Source organism: Cucurbita pepo, chromosome 5 (assembly GCF_057944985.1).
Source record: "Cucurbita pepo subsp. pepo isolate OVF chromosome 5, ASM5794498v1, whole genome shotgun sequence".
NCBI classification, from domain to species: domain Eukaryota; kingdom Viridiplantae; phylum Streptophyta; class Magnoliopsida; order Cucurbitales; family Cucurbitaceae; genus Cucurbita; species Cucurbita pepo.
This window is the reverse complement of record NC_141802.1, coordinates 729,985-748,038: the sequence shown is the minus strand read 5'-3', so window position 1 is coordinate 748,038 and position 18,054 is coordinate 729,985. Positions and strand designations below refer to the sequence as shown.

The following is an 18,054-nucleotide window of genomic DNA, read 5'->3' as shown; positions in this document are numbered from 1 at the left end:
TATGTACTACTAGTAGGGGTTAGAATCATTTTGTCATGTCTTAGGTATCTAGATAGCTTACATGCAATTCTGCTTGTCTTTCAAGAGAACTGTTTGATTTTACAATATTTGGTGTCCAAAAGCTCGTTGGATTTTTTACATCTTTAAGTAGAATGTAGATAGCCACCGTAACTTAAAATTCACAAGATCAAAGCATTTGGGTTTACCAACTGTTAATTTGATCATTATGCAAAATAAATAAATAAAAATTCTTGCGTCATGTCTGATGGACAATATTGGTTGCAAGGTAAAGAGGTGTGGTAAAGTCAGTTTTGGTATTGTGGTTTCTGATCTATATTCGTAGTATGCTGAGTTCCAGTTTGGTCTAATAGATATTAAAAGCCATGTGCACTTTTAATTTGTTTCATTTTTCCTGCCAAACATGGGCATATTACAGAATTATACAGGTGAGAAAGCAATGCTTGGAAAGTGTGAGCAGGTACTTTAATTGCTTCTATCTCCTTAGCATGCATGAGGCCCAATGAAATTTCTGAAACACATGCTATTTCATTCTTTTCAGTTTTTTCTCGAGTTAATGAAGGTCCCACGAATAGAGCCCAAGTTACGAGTATTTGCTTTCAAAATTACCTTTTCAAGCCAGGTATGATTATCAAATTGTTTCACACAAGCTTGTATGCTATTTGCCTGTAGTAAACAGTTTTAGCTCTTATTTTGGTCAGGTGAAGGATTTGAGATATAATTTGAATACAATAAATGATGCTACAAGAGAGGTACCCTTTTACTTATTGATGGTTTCTAAGCAATCGTATTAATTATATCCGAGTCCATATTAATTTTGCAATTTAAGACAACAGGTCAAAGGATCTGAAAAAATTGCGTCAAGTAATGCAAACAATTCTTACATTGGGGAATGCGTTAAACCAGGGTACTGCTCGAGGTAGACATCTCACCCGTTGCCATTTTAGTCTATATAGTTTTGTTAAAATGATTGAAGATGTAATAGACGAGCTTGAAGGACTAACACAAGATTTATCTGCCTTTAAAGATTCTTTATTCTTTTATTTCTTTTCAACTGGTCATCATATATATTGATCTGTTTAGTCCAAGCTTTACAGCGTGTATCCAATTTGCGAAGTGAAGAGGAATCAGGCTTTAGGGCTTTGCTTGCTGGTCTAATGCATTTGCTTTTAAGAAAATTATCTTTGTGTTTACTTTGCAGGCTCTGCTATAGGTTTTAAGTTGGACAGCCTTCTTAAATTGTCTGACACTCGGGCAAGAAACAACAAAATGACTTTGATGCATTATTTATGTAAGGTATGAATCTAGATAGATTTTGTCTGTGCTTCCACTATGATATAATGATAATCTTTTATTTATTTTACCAAAATTCTAATCTATAACAAATGATTTCAGATGAGTATCTTTTTACTTATTTAGTAGATAACAGGGTCATGTTTGCAATTGTATATAGTGTGTCCACATCTCTAAAAAATCGTTGTTACAGGTCTTCTATTTGTTGGGAGGGGAACTCTTCAAATTTCTTTCCTTCTTTTGGGGTATTCTAGTTTTGAAGTCAATATTAAAATTTGAAGGTTAAGAACTTTGGCACATCTGGCAAATAGTTCATTCCTCTGAGATTTGCAGCAACGAATCGTGTGATAACATAATTTACCCATATAACTATTTATTTCTTCAATTACATCAACCTCATTTGTGCTACAAGTATTATTTTTCCACCACATGGATATATGATGTGATGCTTTTAGTACCTCTGAGATATGTTAGGATCGGCTTTGACCCCTTCCAATTCTTTGTTCAAGTTCAACCTCTTAATGCATTTTTGGTGTTTTTCAATTCCCCTGTTTGTATTTGGATCAGTTTGCTTACCACCAACCCCCCCCCCCCCCCCCCCCCCCCCCCCCCCCAAAAAAAAAAAGCTCCTTGCAGAGAAAATGCCAGAGTTACTTGATTTTGACAAGAACCTTGTTCATTTAGAAGCTGCCTCTAAGGTATGTTATTGTGCTGTAATTTTCTAGCCCTGGAAATATGAAGAATCTATGGATAAGATTTCCATTCGGTTGCTCCTCTTATCAAATGTAATTGAATTTTGTAAAACTAGATTCAATTGAAAGCATTGGCTGAAGAAATGCAAGCTGTGAGTAAAGGTCTTGAAAAGGTGGAGCAAGAGCTAACTGCTTCTGAAAATGACGGTGCTATCTCTATTGGTTTCCAGAAGGTGTGTGAAATTTAACATTCATCTGGTTCCTGCTAGGAATCTGGTTACTTTCTGTCAACACATATCTTCATGAGTCTAATAAACTTGAAATCATTCATCTGCAGACGTTTATTTCGATCTTGAAATCGTTAGCCCTTTAAGAACCTTGTCCTCCAACTATTTTTCCATCAACGCCTATCTTCTCATTAGACAGTAGTTAAATCTGCTTTAGATCCTGAACATTGACATAAATTATAATTTCTTCTGTATCGGCGTGTATATCTTTTTATCCTGAACTTAGTGGTGGTTGTAGGAATTAGGGACTGCTAGGTATTTTCCTCAATTTAACATTCTTTTCATATTAGTTTAATGATCTTTCTTTTGTTATAAATAGCTTGTGTTTTTGACAAGTTACCCCTTTCAGGTTCTGAAGAATTTTCTTGATACTGCTGAAGCTGAAGTAAGGACACTCATCTCCTTATATTCTGTAGTGGTGAGCCATTTTCAATAAAATTTTCACTCCAGAAAGTGTTCTGCTTCCCTCCTCTAAAGGCTATCTTTTGTTATGCAGGGGAGAAACGCTGATTCATTATCCCAGTACTTCGGCGAGGATCCAGCTCGGTGCCCCTTTGAGCAAGGTCTTGTGAATTTTATATTTCAGATGCACAATCTTTAAGCAAGGGGTAAAATGAGAAAAAGATTTCACATGGAAATTCCAAGTTGATGTGTGAGATAAAAATGAACTTCACGCGGAAATTCAAGAGATTCATACTAGAAACCTAGCCTGGTAGGGGTAAAATCGGTTCAATTCATCTTGATTTGAGGCAAATCATCTCCTATTCTACTATATCAATTGGAATAGAAGTGCAAACTAGCCAAAAGTAATTGTGACTTAAAATCATCAATTACACCACTCGACCAAGATTCACAGTATCCAACCAAAACAAGCCTCGTAAGTACTATCATACAACCCTTAACCACAAGAGAACAACCCAAGTTTGTGTAATCAGCAATAATTTAAGACACAGCTTGAGTTTGTTTATGTATGTGCCTAAGTGGTGGGGCAGGTCATTAACTACAAGGCCTACATACATGTGCGTGATAATAAAATATAATTAATGGTGGGGGGGAATGGCCTAACAGTAAAAGTTGTAATAGTAGTTAATGAATTCTTAAACTTTTCTTTAATGTCCTTGAAAATTGCCTACTATTTGAAAATAGAACGTCTCTACTGCATTGAAAGATGAGTGTTCAATCAGACTGTTATCTTGATTCCTGTTAAAGTAGTTTACATAGGTGCCCAAATGGCCATCCTGGAGTGGCCTGCCAACGATTAGTAATCAACGTGGTATGTTTGAACATGTATTGGTCGCAAGCGAAAAATATTCGTAAAAATGTTTGACGTGAGGACGACAGTGAATTTAAGTTGCCAATTGCCTTTCTTATGTGCAAAATCAGTCCAAGGTAAGAGGAGGAGGATATTGAGATGGATGGACAATAAGTTCCTGTTCTCAATAATTATTATTGGCGACTTGAATTGTGGCCTTTTGAACGTGAGAAAGCAGCTCCCTTAATAGTTCCTGGATTAAGATTGACTTAATGTTTCCTACATTTTGGAAAATTTGTGTTGAACATATGCTAATGAATTTGTTGGTCTTTTCTTTGCAGTGACTCAAATTTTGATAGTTTTTGTTAAGATGTTCAAGAAGTCGCGCGAAGAAAATGTAAGGCAGGCTGATGCTGAAAAGAAAAAAATAGAGAAGGAAGCCATGAAAGAAAGAAGTTTTGTAAAAGCAAAGTGAGACCATCTTATGTTTTTGGTAGAAGGTAGTGCCAGATCAGCCTCATTGGTTAATTAAGTCGAACGCCTGACGATGTGCAAATGTAAATATCAGATGTGTGAATCCCTGACTTCCATCGAAGGTAAGCTTAATGTCCCGAAAAAAATGGCACGACGCGAACTTAGATTCTATCTGTTTTATGATCTTTACAGCTGAACATATGACGATTTTGTTTGTTTCCAGGTTGGCTCTTCGCCTTCCTGCATTACCATTTCTTTCATTGATATTGTTTTGTAAATATACGGTGATCCGACTCGGGGAGTGGTTGCAGTTTGCCAATCCGAACTCGACACTGTCATTACGGTAACAGAACTCCTCAAAGAAAAACATGTAGATCTTTGTACAGGTAAATATCATGGATAAATTCCTCTCGCTTTCGATATTATTGGATTACAGGTTGGTAGTTCAGTTTGACCCATGGTGCGTTTTGCTGCACATTCATTGTAAAGAAATTGGTGCAAAGTTTTCTTGTCAAGGACAACACTTCCATCTTAAACATCAACAATTCAGTATGAAGACACAATATTCCACAGAAGTGCGTGTCAATGACCCCTCAAGGTAACAGAAAGAGAGAAAAACAATCTTTTTGACCTTTAGAAAAAAAAGCAACCATTGTGGCCTTGAGAGAGAGAAAAAATAATAATATGATAAACATAAATAAATAAACTCCCTTTTGTCAACTTGAATTTATTAGATAGTCTCATTCAAGGCTTTGTCTGGCTGTCTTTCAAATTCAAATATGTAATAGATTTCATGTTTTTTTCTTCTCCCTTGAGATAATCTTAAAATGTTGGTAAAATGAACAAATATGCATTTTCAAGCCAATGCCGCCTGTTAAAACAGCTTTTGAATCTAACTATTTATAGTAGTATATTAATTCCTGCACAGAATTAATATACTTCGTGTAAGCATATATATCAACAAACTATAGTGGAAAGATGAGAAAACACTACGTTAAATGCAATGCAACCATACGAAATACAAAAATGATGCCCCAACAATTATTGCAAATTATTTGCCAAAGTGACCAAGGTGTTAGTGCTTGAAATATTTGAAGATCAAAATTTTAGTCCAAAGTTGTGAGATTCTACCTTGGTCGAAGAGGAGAACCAAGCATTCCTTTGTGGAAATCTCTCCTTAACAATCGCGTTTTAAAACCTTGAGGAAAAGTCCAAAAAAGACGATATCTACTAGCGGTGAACTTGGAACACACAGGGCCAACCTTCTCCCAAATTCACCAATTTCTTTTCACATTTCAACCACCTATCGTTTTACACCCGGCTGTACCATTTCAAAGTTCAATATTGTTCTTCAAATGAACTTACAAGACAGTCAGAAAGGAGAATTCGTATCGCAATGTTTTAAGAATGCATATATTCAATCTTCTGCTAATTTATTTCAAACAGATAGCACTGTCCTACTCTTCTCGTGAGAGGAAGAGATGTGGGAGCTGAAGGCATCTTAATTGAATATTTCGAGGACAGTGGAATCGTGGGATTAAAACATGAACAAGCAGTGCTACTATTGACGCTTACTTAAACAACTAAGATTTTGCTTCTTTTTTGTTTTCCTATTCGTCGCCATTCTAAAACTAGGGTGATAACTATGATTAGTCTACAACTTGAGCACAGATCAAAACAGAATGAACTTACAAGATTTTTGGCCTGCCATTGCATCAATTGGTATAGATATAGAACTCCAATACATTACAATCATCTCAGAACGAGTCTTCCTGCCTTTGAAACTGAGTGATAAGTGAATTCCTGTTAATATACCAAGGTGTCGGGGCGGTCTCGGTTGGCAAAATGGAGATCAGGGAGGTCAGCGCTCACAGAGAATTTGAGCCATCTCTTCTTTTCAACATACCCGAGACCGGGGTGCAACAACAAGCCAACTGCCACAGCAGCTAGACTCACAATCATCACTTTTACCGTAGAAAGGGCCAACACTACGCATATTAATATTGTAGGAGGGATACACATCAGGATTGATCCAATGGTTCCCACAGGAATCTTGTAAGGCCGAGATGCAGCTGGATGTTTAATCCTTAGCTTGATAAAGGCTAAGAATTCCAGAATCATTCCAAAGCAGTACAAGAAGTTCTCTGCTGCTATGATTTCTTGGAAGCTCAACCATGAAAGCAAAACAACACCTGAGGCTGAGAATAGTATCCCAATCAATGGTGTCCCATGACGAGACCGTTTCCCAAAGAACTCTGGCAGCATACCGCGTTCTGCCATACCAAGAAGTTGAAAAGAATCACTGCTCATCTCAGCCACGAACATTCCCATATTCGACATGGCAGCAGCACCTGTGATCCACCAACTCAACCAAGCCCCACCAATAATTTTAGCAACATCAGAGAAGTAGCCATCTGTCCACAAGTCACGATTAAGCGGAATGGCTCCGGTCCCACTTAAAAGAGGAAAAAAGTACCCGAGAACAACCAAAATCAAAGCATAAAACAGTGCTTTGGGGAGTGTTTTGTTTGGGTTTTCCACTTCTCCAGCCAATGTGCTAATAGAATCCCAATAATTCAAATTCCAGAAAAGAGTGTTCAAGTACAGATTCCAGTCAACATCCTTTAGGTTCACCACAAGCCATCTACTTGGTCTTAGCTTGGGAATAGATACAAGTCCCATAACTGCAAAAGGAAGGATTGAAAAAACTCCAAGGATTACAGCAACCCAACCAACAATCGTCAATCCTCTATAGTTCATGTAAGTGAGGACCACTGTCAAAGCCAAAACCGCAGCGACTCTTGGAAGACCACCACCAAGAGCTGGGATCTCTGACTTCAAGTAATCGAGAAACAAAACAGGATATAGAGCATTATCAATAACTCCACTAAGCCATTTCATCCAACCCTGCTGGAATCCCCAAAACGGACCCAATGCAGAAGAAACCCAAACAACATAACCACCATTTTCAGGGAACATAGTCCCCATCTCAGCAGTAATCAATGCTTCAGGAATACTCCATATTAGTGGAAACACCAAGAACCCAAGAAGAGCCAACAGAGGGCCAGCTGCCCCAACACTGTCCTCAACTCCAAACGGACCCCCTGAGACCTCATAGAAGATGAGAAACACAAGTGGTAACACTGAAACTTTCTTTGCATTATTGACCGGAGAAGAAGGCGATTCGCCAACCGACACATACTCTGCACGATTTAACTCTCCCATTGCAACAGAAACTTGTCTGGCTGGCGAAGTACCAAATTTCTGCACACAAGTCACGAAGTAACATTATGACTAAGAAGGTTCGAATTCATCTCTCACGTTACAATTCGACCGCAGAAACAAAGAACACACTACTCACGGTCACTTAATTCCTATCAGTTCATAAACACTTTCAGTTTCGTAAATCCAGAAAGTACCAATCGACATCTTACATCTTGCCATAGCAAGTAATTCCTTGATTAACGTCTCGAAATACGCATCAAACTCATGATTCGTATTAATCAAATATGACAGAACTACACCTAGACACCGTTTTCACATTACAAAGGAAACGAGAGTCCCAAAAAAGACGAACAAAACACAAAATAAGATTCGAAATTAAATATTAAGCTGAAAGAAAAAGAAAGAAGAACAAACAATTCAGAAAACCAAAAATCGAGATATTAAAATAAAAATAAACGTAATCTTGGAGAAAAATCTTCAGGATCGTAAAACTGAAATATGCAAGAACAAACGAACAAAAGGAGAATCAAAATCAAGTGGAAGAAAGAACAAACCATCAAGGAAAATCAATCGCCAGCGTTGAAGGATGCATTACTGCAATAGCACCTCCGCCGTCAAACAAACGGAGAAAACTACCGCCGAAAAGCCCTCAAATCAGTATGGTGTTTCAGAATCTAACATTAACATACAGAAGAAGAAGAAGAAGAAGAAGAAGAAGGAAATTCTACCATTTTATATTTTTCTAAAGAGTTAGTATATATTTTATTCGTTTTTTGTTAAAAAATTAAAATAAAATAAAATAAATAAATAAATAAAAGTCGTGTGTGCCAATTTTGAAACGACGAATATTTGATTCGTGGGTTTGCATTGGCAAGGTGTTCCACTTTTGACAAAATTGTGGGCCCCAGTGCCCACGTAGACGTACAGACTGGAATTATAAACCCCTTAGTCGGGGTCAGAAAATGGGCCCATTTTAATTTTATGAAGAATGGGCCCATCGCTTCTTTCTTCTTCTACGAAGATTTTTCTTTCCCTTTACAAATAGTGAATTTAAATAAGATAGAAAAATAATCTTACTATTACATATACCTGTATTTAACTTATTAGTTTATTGGAAATATAAGGCTTTATTTTGATTTATAAATTTTATTTATATAAGTTTGTGAACCTTATAAAATATTTATCGCATCTCAAACCGTAACTTTGAATTTTTAAATTTTATTATCTTACCACGTAATAAGTTGTTAGGTCATAATAATAATAATATAAAAAAAATATTAAAATGAAATATTAAAAAGACAACTATGAAATGCCTATCCAAAATAAACTTTATAACTTTATCATTTTATTTGGTCTCCTCTTTAGGACTTCTTAAACTTTAGTGTTAGATTTGAGACCCTTAATGTCACATCTATATTAATTAAACATTATATATATTATGGAATATTCTCACTACTAATTAACTTAGTTAATTCCAAATTTATTTAGCTACTATATTTTTATAAATATAATTATTAAATCACATATAATATTCTAGATGTTAAGGTGCTTGTGCCGTACTTGCAGTAGTAAAATAAAAAGCTTTAATATTCTAAAATTAAAATAGTTCACTTGTGGATGTAAATGGAAGGAAATATTCTAAATTTCTCTATCAGTCATTTTAGTATAAAAAAAACGGAAATTAGAACTTTTTTACTTTTCAGACCATAGAGCTAAGTTCTATTCACTGATTTTTGTCGATTCCTAAATTTGGATATCATTTTCAAAGTCACCTTTCAATTATCTAAGTGAACAAAATGAAAATTCTTGATTTCTTATTTCCACGAAGGTTTGAATATTTTCTCTATAATTTGAAATAAAGTATTCAATATTTACTTTTAAGAGCTACATTATTATAATTATTTTAATTTCAATATTTATTATGCATAATTTTTTTTTTTTTTTTTGAAACATCGATACTGAGAGGTTTGAAATTGGAAGGTTAAATTAAAATTTATTTTGCAAAACTATTTTTTTTTCTTCATCAATTTGAATATAGTTCAGGTTCATAAAATAATTTTCTACGTTATGGTTGCTAAATAATAATGTTGTTATTTTAAAAAGATAAGATAAGATATTTAGTATTATTATTATTATTATTTGAAAGGCTGAAACAGATGGGAGGCTTCAAAAGCATGAGCTACTTCAATCGTAGCAAAATCGAAGGGCGTAAGTTAGGGGTATCAATTTTCTATGCCTAAACGATAACTATTGCGCTGAAAGAGAATCGTTTCCGAATCTCAATTCTAACTGCCAAGAGGTTCTCTCTCTCTCTCTCTCTCTCTTTTTCTCTCTCTAGCGGTGGTGTTGAACTCAAAGAAGGCGAAGAAGAAGCAAAATCACAAAAAAAACACAGAACAGAAACAAAATCGAAGCAACGAAAACAAGAAATCGCAAGTTTCCTTTTCTTTCACTTCTAAATCAAGATTTCAGTAGCGATTGTTACCTGGCGGTCGGAATCGCCGACGATTGGCGGTTCAGTCTCTGCACTGCTGAGTTCCTCCTTGGCGCCGTCGGAGTGAGACGGAGCAGCAGCGGCAGCGGCCGACTGAGCTTGAACTTCCTTCTCGCCGAGTTCCGTCGCTGGCGGTGCGGCGGTTGCAGCCTGCTCAGGTTTCGGATCCACTGGCAAAGCCGAAACCGCCGCTTCCTTTTCCGCTCCGTCTCTCTTCATCAAATTCGGTAAAACTATTTCAAATATATAATCAGAGGAGTTGTTGAATCTTCAATTCCTCATTCAACTTCCAGTACAGAGATAGTTAGGGTTTAGATATTTCGTCACTCGATCCACTTGACCTCGCGGTTTGAACACAAATCATTCACACAAAAATACAGAGGAGAGAGAAATTGAGAAGTAGAGAGAGAGAGAGAGAGATTGAAATGAAGAAGCAAGAAGAACGTGGATTTAAAAGCTTGTAGAGGTATGGCAATTAGTTTGCTTGAGTTTATAGGAATCTGAAATGGCCAATTGGACGATACAACCAATTATGGTCTGCTTAATAAATTTTAACGTTTTTAATTAATTTCTCATTTACTGTATGGAAGGAAGTCCAAACCTTACAAAATTTTAATATATAATAAATAATTTCTTAAATTTATTAAATTATTTAAAAATAAAATTGTTACATATTCCATTATTTTTTCTTCTTTTCAATTATTTTTTGAGTCAATATCAACGTCTAGCTCAATAATAATTTCTTTAACTTATAGTATATTACAAAAATTAAGTTACCCATGAATTTAATTATTTTCCAAGATTATAATTTTTTATTTTTTATTTCATTTATAATTTGTAAGCAAAATTTTGAAATTAAAAATATTTAATATATTTGAAGGAATTTACGTAAAAGTCCATTTTGAGTATATATATTTTGAGATAATTATTGGCATCCAACATTAACACGTGGTGACATTTGGAAACGAGGCACAAATTTCGTACACATTCCTTTCCATCTTTTCGCATTGCAAAATAATATATATAATTATTTTATTTTTTTCTCTTTTTGGAAAGAGATGGAATAAACTACACAAGAAACATATGCCCAATTTATTATTAATATATATTTTTAATTTATTGAAGGGTAAAATGGTACTTTTAGCTATTCCCTTTATTGAAAATTTGTTGAAACATTTGACTTCTATGTTAATTTTGTATAATTAAAGTTGAAAATTTAAGCAATTTTCATAAAAAAAAAAAAATTAATATTTTTTTAATAATTATTAATATCATTCATAATCAAGAGTCAAACACTTTAAGGTATTGCTACATAATTATTTATTATTTTAGTCTTTAAAAAATAAAAAATAATATATGTTTGATAATTATATATTATTTTCAATAAAAATGTAGATAAAAATGATAATTAAATTACTAAAAAAATAATTATATTTGTACCGAATCAACTCACCATTTAGTTATACAAATAAACATAGCTACTAACGAGGAGACGATATTTTTAGATTTATTATTATTATTATTTGAAGGAAAATGGCATTTATTGAGATAATTTAAATTGAAATTATAATTAGATTTTATTTTGAAGCAAATTTCTTATCAAATCAACATTTTTAATTGAATAAGATTATCCTTTTTTACAATTAATTAAAATTTAAAGAGGTATTTTGGGTTTTTTTTTTTTAATTTTAATTATTGCTTTTTAATATGATACATATAGTTTTTTATGTATATATAATAATAATAAACGAGCATATTTTGAAGTGCCAAATCTTGACCAGTGGGTGAATTTTAAATTTAATAAACTCACAGTGGAAAGGAAAAATAAGTCGACACGAAATAAATAATAATAATTAAAAAAATCCAACCCCACGCGCTCCGCGCACGTGCTGAGCATTTCATTGGCTGGATAAATTAAAAAATATTAAACGGAGTATTTAATTATAAGAATTAGAGGCTGTTTTTTGACTGCTGCCGACCAACGGCGCAGATTCTTCCATCCTTCGCTTTCCACCGCACGATTGCTATGTTGCTCCGCATGCCTTCTTCCCAATTTTTTAATGTGGCCAAATCGGTAAGGTACCAAATGTTGCCTTAAAGGAGTGGATAATTTTGTTTCCAATATTACCCTTTTATTTTTTACTCAAAATATACATGTAATATAAATATATGTAATTAACAATGATTTTGCTATTATTTATTTAATTTCCATTATGTTTTTTTTAATGTTGGAGATTATTGCGTCATAATGGAACAAATAGATATTTATATATTTATTTAATTTATTAAAATGACAAATCAATCTTACTCTGTCAATTATTATAATTATTTTTAGAATATGACCTCATCAATAATCAAATTATAACAAAATAATACGTGTTTAGTTGAGTTTTTATTGCATAAAAAATTATTATTATTAAATTAATTACGTCAGAAAATAACCATAACTAAATCTAAATTTTGTTGAGAATATAAAAAATAAAATTGAAAATTTGTAGTTAGACCCAAATATATTTTATCCAAGAAAATAAAAAAAAAGGAGGGAAATGGCACACGCGCCAAGAAACGAGCTCACTCGATTAGGAGCGGCGAAAGCGACGACGGTAGGGCTGCCAAATTCCGGCGAAGGCGATCGGCTGAAACTTTTGCAAATTCTTCTCGGACCTGAGCTCAGAACCTTTCGAATTTGGTAAACGTGAGTTCATCTTCAGGTGTGTTTTGGAAATCGATGGTCGATGTAGTCTCGAGCTGCATTCCCGTAATCTGCTTCCATTCTCCACTTCTCGGAGCTCCTCACATGGCTCCGGTTATAGAGTTTCTGTTGTGGTTACCTTTGTTCAAAAGCTTGTCTGTAATTTGTGATCTAAGGATGAACACGAAAGAGGTATCATAGGAGCTTCTTAACGTATGTCTAAATTTATAATGTATGCCTAAATTTTCTATTGTTTGAATTGCGAGTTGCAGTCTTTGTTCGAACGCTGCAAGGAGACGGAAGATTTCATCAGCCAGGGCACAGGAACTTGGACATATTGTGCAATCCTACTAGAGGTGAGCATTTTCTGTATAGTTTCTTGGTTAGTTCAGTCACCTATAGGAGCTTGAGTGAGCTTGATTTCATTTTTATACTTTGCAAATAATTAGAACCTGTCTGCATTATGTATTTGATTGTTCTTATATTGAAGAACGCCTTGATTTTTTCTCTATTATTCAAGTCTATGAATGTTTTTCAGTAAATGAGCTCAGGACAATATATTTGGATTGGTCTGCAAATGAGCTTGATTTTTTCTCTAATATTCAAATCTATTGGTTTCATTAAGAACATCCTTCTTTCACGTTTTGTAATAATTTCATAAGCCAAACCATATCTTTTGATCAAGAACACCTTTTTTCAGGCTATGGGTTTGGATGCTTTAAAAAGTACCTGAAGGAGTCTTATACATCTCTCATTTTAGGGGTGAAAAGAATGCTTACATGCTCAAATTATTCCACAGTTGGTGCAGGCAGCCTACTAAGGAATATGTGCTGATACTGTGCATTAATATGTTTTGAGAAGTGAAAGCCTCAGAGTGGCATTACGTTCTTAATGATAATGTAACAGATCGCTGTAAGCCTCCAGAATGCGTCTGTTTGGGAGAGGTTTTCACACCCTTATAAGGGATACTTTGTTCCACTCTCCAATCGATGTGGTACCCCCAATCCACCCCTTCGAGGCCTAACGTCCTTGCTGGCACACTGCCTCGTGTCCACCCCCTTCGGGACTCAGCCTCTCCGCTGACACATCGCCCGATGTCTAGCTATGATACCATTGTGAGATCCCACAGCAGTTGGAGAGGTTTCCACGATCTTATAAGGAATGTTTTAATCCCTCTCCAACTGACGTGGAATCTCACCGGTGGTGATTGATCAATAGCTTAGTTTATTCCAGAATCTTATCCTAACAATGAGTCGTGGATGATATACTGCTTTTCCCCAAAAGAGTATGAGCAGGTTTGTATCTACACTTTCTCTGGTCTCTCCCATATCTGGATTACTTCTATTATAGTAACCTTTAAATAGTTCAAGAACAAGTTCAATCTGACTGATTTAGAGCAATATACAAGCAGAACAAACCATATCCCGATGTGGGAAGATGTAAGAAACAGCCACTGGGCACGACATGGGAAGAGGCAAATTCTGGAACTCAGTTTAGGTAACCCATTGAGATCATTCATTATAAAGAGTGAACATTCTCAATCTTGGCATCTGCTTTTCATTTTCTAGCATCTTGATACGAAAGGCATTGCAGTGGTTAACTGATCTAATAGCTTTGAAGTGCCTTGACATTTCAGGTAGCCTTTGGCATGGGAATCAACAAACCAGAAGCTTAGTTTCTGATTTTTATAATTTTTAGATTTTTGTCCTTCTCTAAGTTGACTTCAGATTAGCCGAGATTTCCATGATAAATAAACCGGGGACTTGAATTTCCGAACCGGCGTTTCAGTTTTTTTTTGTAGGTTCAAGTCGAGACAACCGTGACTTGATTGAAGCATTTGCAAAATCTAGGCCATTTCGAACTCGAAACAGTAGAGAGATTCAGCGATGAAGTTATCATTCTCTCTTCCTTCCAAGTCTTCTTCTAAGCCAAATATCGTCAGAGCTTCAAAGGGGTTCGATGATAAAACCCTTGATCATGGGGGTTTAGGGGATTCCAAAGAGTATGTTAATGAATTCGATGCTTCGAAATCCTTGTCCGAAACCAGGGGTAAATCCAGAAACGTGGTCATTCCCGCCATCGAGAACGAATGGAGGCCTTTGAAGAGAATGAAGAATTTCGAATCTCCGCTTGGTCAATCGGAAGAGTCTGATCTCAAGTTCGAGACTGCCTCTGGATTAGATGCGCCCGATGATTCCAAGATGTCGTAAGGTCTCAATGTCAGGCAGTCCGTCGACGATGTGAAGAGTGCCGATGAGTCGAAATCTGCGGAGGAGCCGCCGCGGCCTGCTCCTTTGGAGGTTATTATGTTGGAGAAATTTAAAGCTGACCTGAAGAGGCTGCCTGAGGATAGAGGCTTTGAGGATTTTGAGGACGTTCCTGTGGAAAGTTTTGCTTCCGCTTTGATGGAAAGCTATGGCTGGCAGAAGGGTCGGGGAATTGGGAGAAATGCCCGGGAGGATGTTAAAGTTAAGGAATTTAACCGAAGAACAGACAATCAAGGGCTAGGATTTGTCGGCGACGTGCCTGCTAGCCTTCCGAACAAGGAGGAAGAGAAAGATAGATAACGGGAGAGCGCGCGAGAGAAACAGAGATGGAGTTAGAGTTGAGGAAAACAGACATGGCGGTATAGTTAAGGAAAACAGAGATCGAGAAAGCAATGGATTGGCTATTGGGAAGCATTGTTAGGATTGTTGGTGGAAGATATGCAGGTTCGGAAGGTAAAATTGTAGAGAAATTGGATCTCAAATGGCTTGTCCTTAAGCTTTCTAACAGAGACGAAGTTAAAGTACATGCAACTGATGTTGCTGAATTGGGTTCCAAAGAAGAGGAAAGGTTCCTGAAGAAATTGGAGGAAATGAAAGTTCAGGACGAAATCAAAGGCTAGAGACGGAGAAGAGAAGTTGAACGAGTAGAGGAAAAGCGTGAAAATGGTCAGAGGGACGAAGAGAAGAGGACTAGATTGTGTTGGCTTACCAGTCACATTCGTGTTAGGATCATCAGCAAAGATTTCAAGAGAGGAAAGTTTTATCTAAAAAAAGGAGAGATAGTTGACGTAGTTGGACCCACCATTTGTGATATATCCATTGATGAAAGTAGAGAGCTTGTTCAAGGGGTCTCTCAAGAGCTTCTTGAGACAGCACTTCCCAGACGTGGGGGACCCGTTCTTGTTCTGTATGGTAAGCACAAGGGCGTTTATGGGAGTTTAGTTGAGAGGGATCTTGACAAAGAGACAGGGGTAGTGCGTGATGCTGATAGCCATGAATTATGTAATGTGCGTTTAGAACAGGTTGCTGAATATCTTGGTGACCCAACTTACTTGAGGTATTGATTCCTTGTAGCCAAGATGACGCTGGACCTGTCTTAGTGCATACTGTGTGTACACCAGGTACTTCTGGTCCTGTTCATATTTCTTATTCATACTTAGTCGGCCTATCTATTACTTTGTTCAAAGATGTTTAAATTAGGAACATATTTTAACCTTAAAGACAAACTGAAATTTTAAAAACTTTGAGACCAAATTAAAGATAGGGTAATTTAACTATCCAAGGCACCAAAATGGCAAAACTATGTTTTAACTTTAAATTCTCTAGCTTGTTTCAGCGTGTCTACATGTCTATAGCTGTTGTCTCCATCATTTTAGTCGATCTGTCTAGCTAATAGCTTGGAGGATTAAGATTTTATTCTTCTCCGATATGATGATATTGGGGATTAGGCATTCTGTTGTTACGTTCTGATCGATGATATCATGTCTTTCAGAGTTTGGGATAAAAACCATGGTGACACTTAGCTGTGACGTTTTCTTAACAAGTCTCTTGCATGAATGAGGCGCCTATGTGCTTAAGTGTGTGATAAGTTGTCTTAGAGTGCTCAGTGCATGGAGTGTACGCAGAAAACGCCTGCGGCTGTCAAATGTAGTGGTGATACTCATTCTCTGTTACCCTCAGGATGCTCCTGAATACTGAACTTTGGTAATTTTCATTTCATTTCTTTGCAAATTAGCTTCTTTGCAGTACTACTACATTCATTTGAAGAAAGTGTGACAGTTTGCATATTGAGTATTGAGTCGACGGATATAATAGGTTCAGAATTTTAGATAATGCTCTCTTTATCAGTGGATTGGTCGCCATCTTCATTTCTCGGTCTTGGTCGATTTAAACATCACATTACCTTCATTTCTCGGTCTCGGTCGATTTAAACATCTTTATCAGTGGATTGGTCGCCATCTTCTTTTTGGGTAATACTCCTATTGCTTGGTGTATGTAAGAAAATATGGCTATCTCGGCTAGTGACTGGGTTCATTGGCCACACCTTTCATTTCAAAGCATGAAGAACAGACTGTGAACTTGTGCCCTACCAAACATGCAGGCGGTTGGGAGATATGCATCTCTGATTGATAAGAAGAAAACCCTGATTGATTGTGATAGCATGGTCGTCAGAGACTGGAAAATCCTGGATATCAATATGCTGATTCATGCAATGAATTGGGCTTAAGGGCTGTGGGAGATATCAGCCATGTAACGAATCCACAACCTCATCCTTTTTTTTATGTATTGTCTTATAGTATGCTTATCTGAATGACTTCGACATTGCCTTCCTCCTCCACAGCTCGCCAGCCGGAGACACAGGGTCAATGGGAAGAGTAACGAGCACAGAAGACTCGTCTCAATTCTTCGAGTTTCTCCGGTGTCTGCGGTTTGGGTGTTCTGATCAATGGCGATGTCCAATACGAGCTCCAGCAAGGGTGCCTACAAAAATTATTTGAGAATAAACTAGAAATGTTCATTTAACTCGTGTGATGAGAGATTAAATGGAGAAGGAAGGAGTGAGTGATGAGAGATTATTTGCTGTAAGCTAAATGAAATTAGAGTTGGAGCTGGGTTCTTGTGTTTCTCTAGGTTTCAAGGAATTTTAAGGATCACACCTTTAAGACTCAAACCTACCGTTAGCAGATATTTTCTTCTTTGAGTTTTTCCTTTCATGCTTCTCCTCAAGGTTATAAAACGTATTTGTTAGATGAGAGGTTTTCATTCTCCTTTCCGACCGATGTGGGATCTCATAATACCAACAAGAGAATCGAAAATTCTAAGGTACATAATTGAAAGATTTCATGACCCGTAAAGGTGATCTAGTTTGATATGGAGGTGTGTTGAGCCATCGGTAGGGCATACTCATCCATCAAATTGATTTCCAATATCATCTCAACATAAAATTAAGGTCAGAATGATGAAAATAATTCCGACAAATTCCCAATAATTTTCCATAGATACCAAATTATTCATCAATAAAAGCATGGAAGGTCCACCGACATGTTCCTGCCATTAAACGACATTTTTTTTTTAATTATTATTTCTACTTTCATTCTCATAAATTTTCTATTCCAATTCTTAAATATTTTATTGATTTAATCTCAATTATTGAGTAACGTTAACTTATATTTTGTACCCTATATATTAAATCCGGCATTTAATTCTAAAAATAGGTGTTTAATTCAAATTTTTATTTTATTTCATTTGTTTGTGGCATTTAAAATGATAATAAAATAAGTTGGTGGAAGAAATATTATAACATTCTCATTTGTTTGGGGGAGAAATGTTTCATGAATTATTATAGTAAAAAAAAAACAT

The 18,054-nt window shown here is 35.9% G+C and overlaps 2 protein-coding genes and 1 pseudogene across 4 annotated transcripts in view; 2 read left to right on the top strand and 1 right to left on the bottom strand.

Moving 5' to 3' along the window:
- LOC111794804 (formin-like protein 14) overlaps nucleotides 1-4,531 on the top strand; it is a 10,185-nt gene extending 5,654 nt beyond the window's left edge. Inside the window, 12 exon segments of the mRNA XM_023676946.2 lie at nucleotides 437-478; nucleotides 560-640; nucleotides 720-770; nucleotides 855-866; nucleotides 868-937; nucleotides 1,220-1,314; nucleotides 1,938-2,009; nucleotides 2,120-2,236; nucleotides 2,640-2,708; nucleotides 2,787-2,853; nucleotides 3,884-4,138; nucleotides 4,240-4,531. Coding sequence (XP_023532714.2) covers nucleotides 437-478; nucleotides 560-640; nucleotides 720-770; nucleotides 855-866; nucleotides 868-937; nucleotides 1,220-1,314; nucleotides 1,938-2,009; nucleotides 2,120-2,236; nucleotides 2,640-2,708; nucleotides 2,787-2,853; nucleotides 3,884-4,017 — 810 coding nt within the window. The 3' untranslated portion in view covers nucleotides 4,018-4,138; nucleotides 4,240-4,531.
- Nucleotides 4,532-5,401: 870 nt separating this feature from the next.
- Nucleotides 5,402-10,201, bottom strand: LOC111794803 (putative polyamine transporter At1g31830). 2 transcript variants are annotated; one of them, XM_023676943.2, is made up of 2 exons: nucleotides 9,727-10,201; nucleotides 5,402-7,280 (listed from the first exon to the last, which is right to left on the bottom strand). In XM_023676943.2, the coding sequence occupies exons 1-2, from the start codon at nucleotides 9,952-9,954 to the stop codon at nucleotides 5,823-5,825; spliced, it is 1,686 nt and encodes a 561-aa protein (XP_023532711.2). In that variant the 5' UTR covers nucleotides 9,955-10,201; the 3' UTR covers nucleotides 5,402-5,822. The 2 variants fall into 2 exon arrangements, with proteins under 2 accessions (XP_023532711.2, XP_023532712.2); XM_023676944.2 differs by lacking the exon at nucleotides 9,727-10,201 and adding an exon at nucleotides 7,796-7,963.
- Nucleotides 10,202-12,261: 2,060 nt separating this feature from the next.
- On the top strand, nucleotides 12,262-17,444 carry LOC111794802 (protein MOS2-like; annotated as a pseudogene). Its single transcript, XR_015421196.1, has 7 exons — nucleotides 12,262-12,619; nucleotides 12,700-12,783; nucleotides 13,128-13,722; nucleotides 13,839-15,025; nucleotides 15,073-15,815; nucleotides 16,187-16,944; nucleotides 17,036-17,444. The product of XR_015421196.1 is annotated as a protein MOS2-like (transcript).
- The last annotated feature ends 610 nt before the right edge of the window (nucleotides 17,445-18,054 follow it).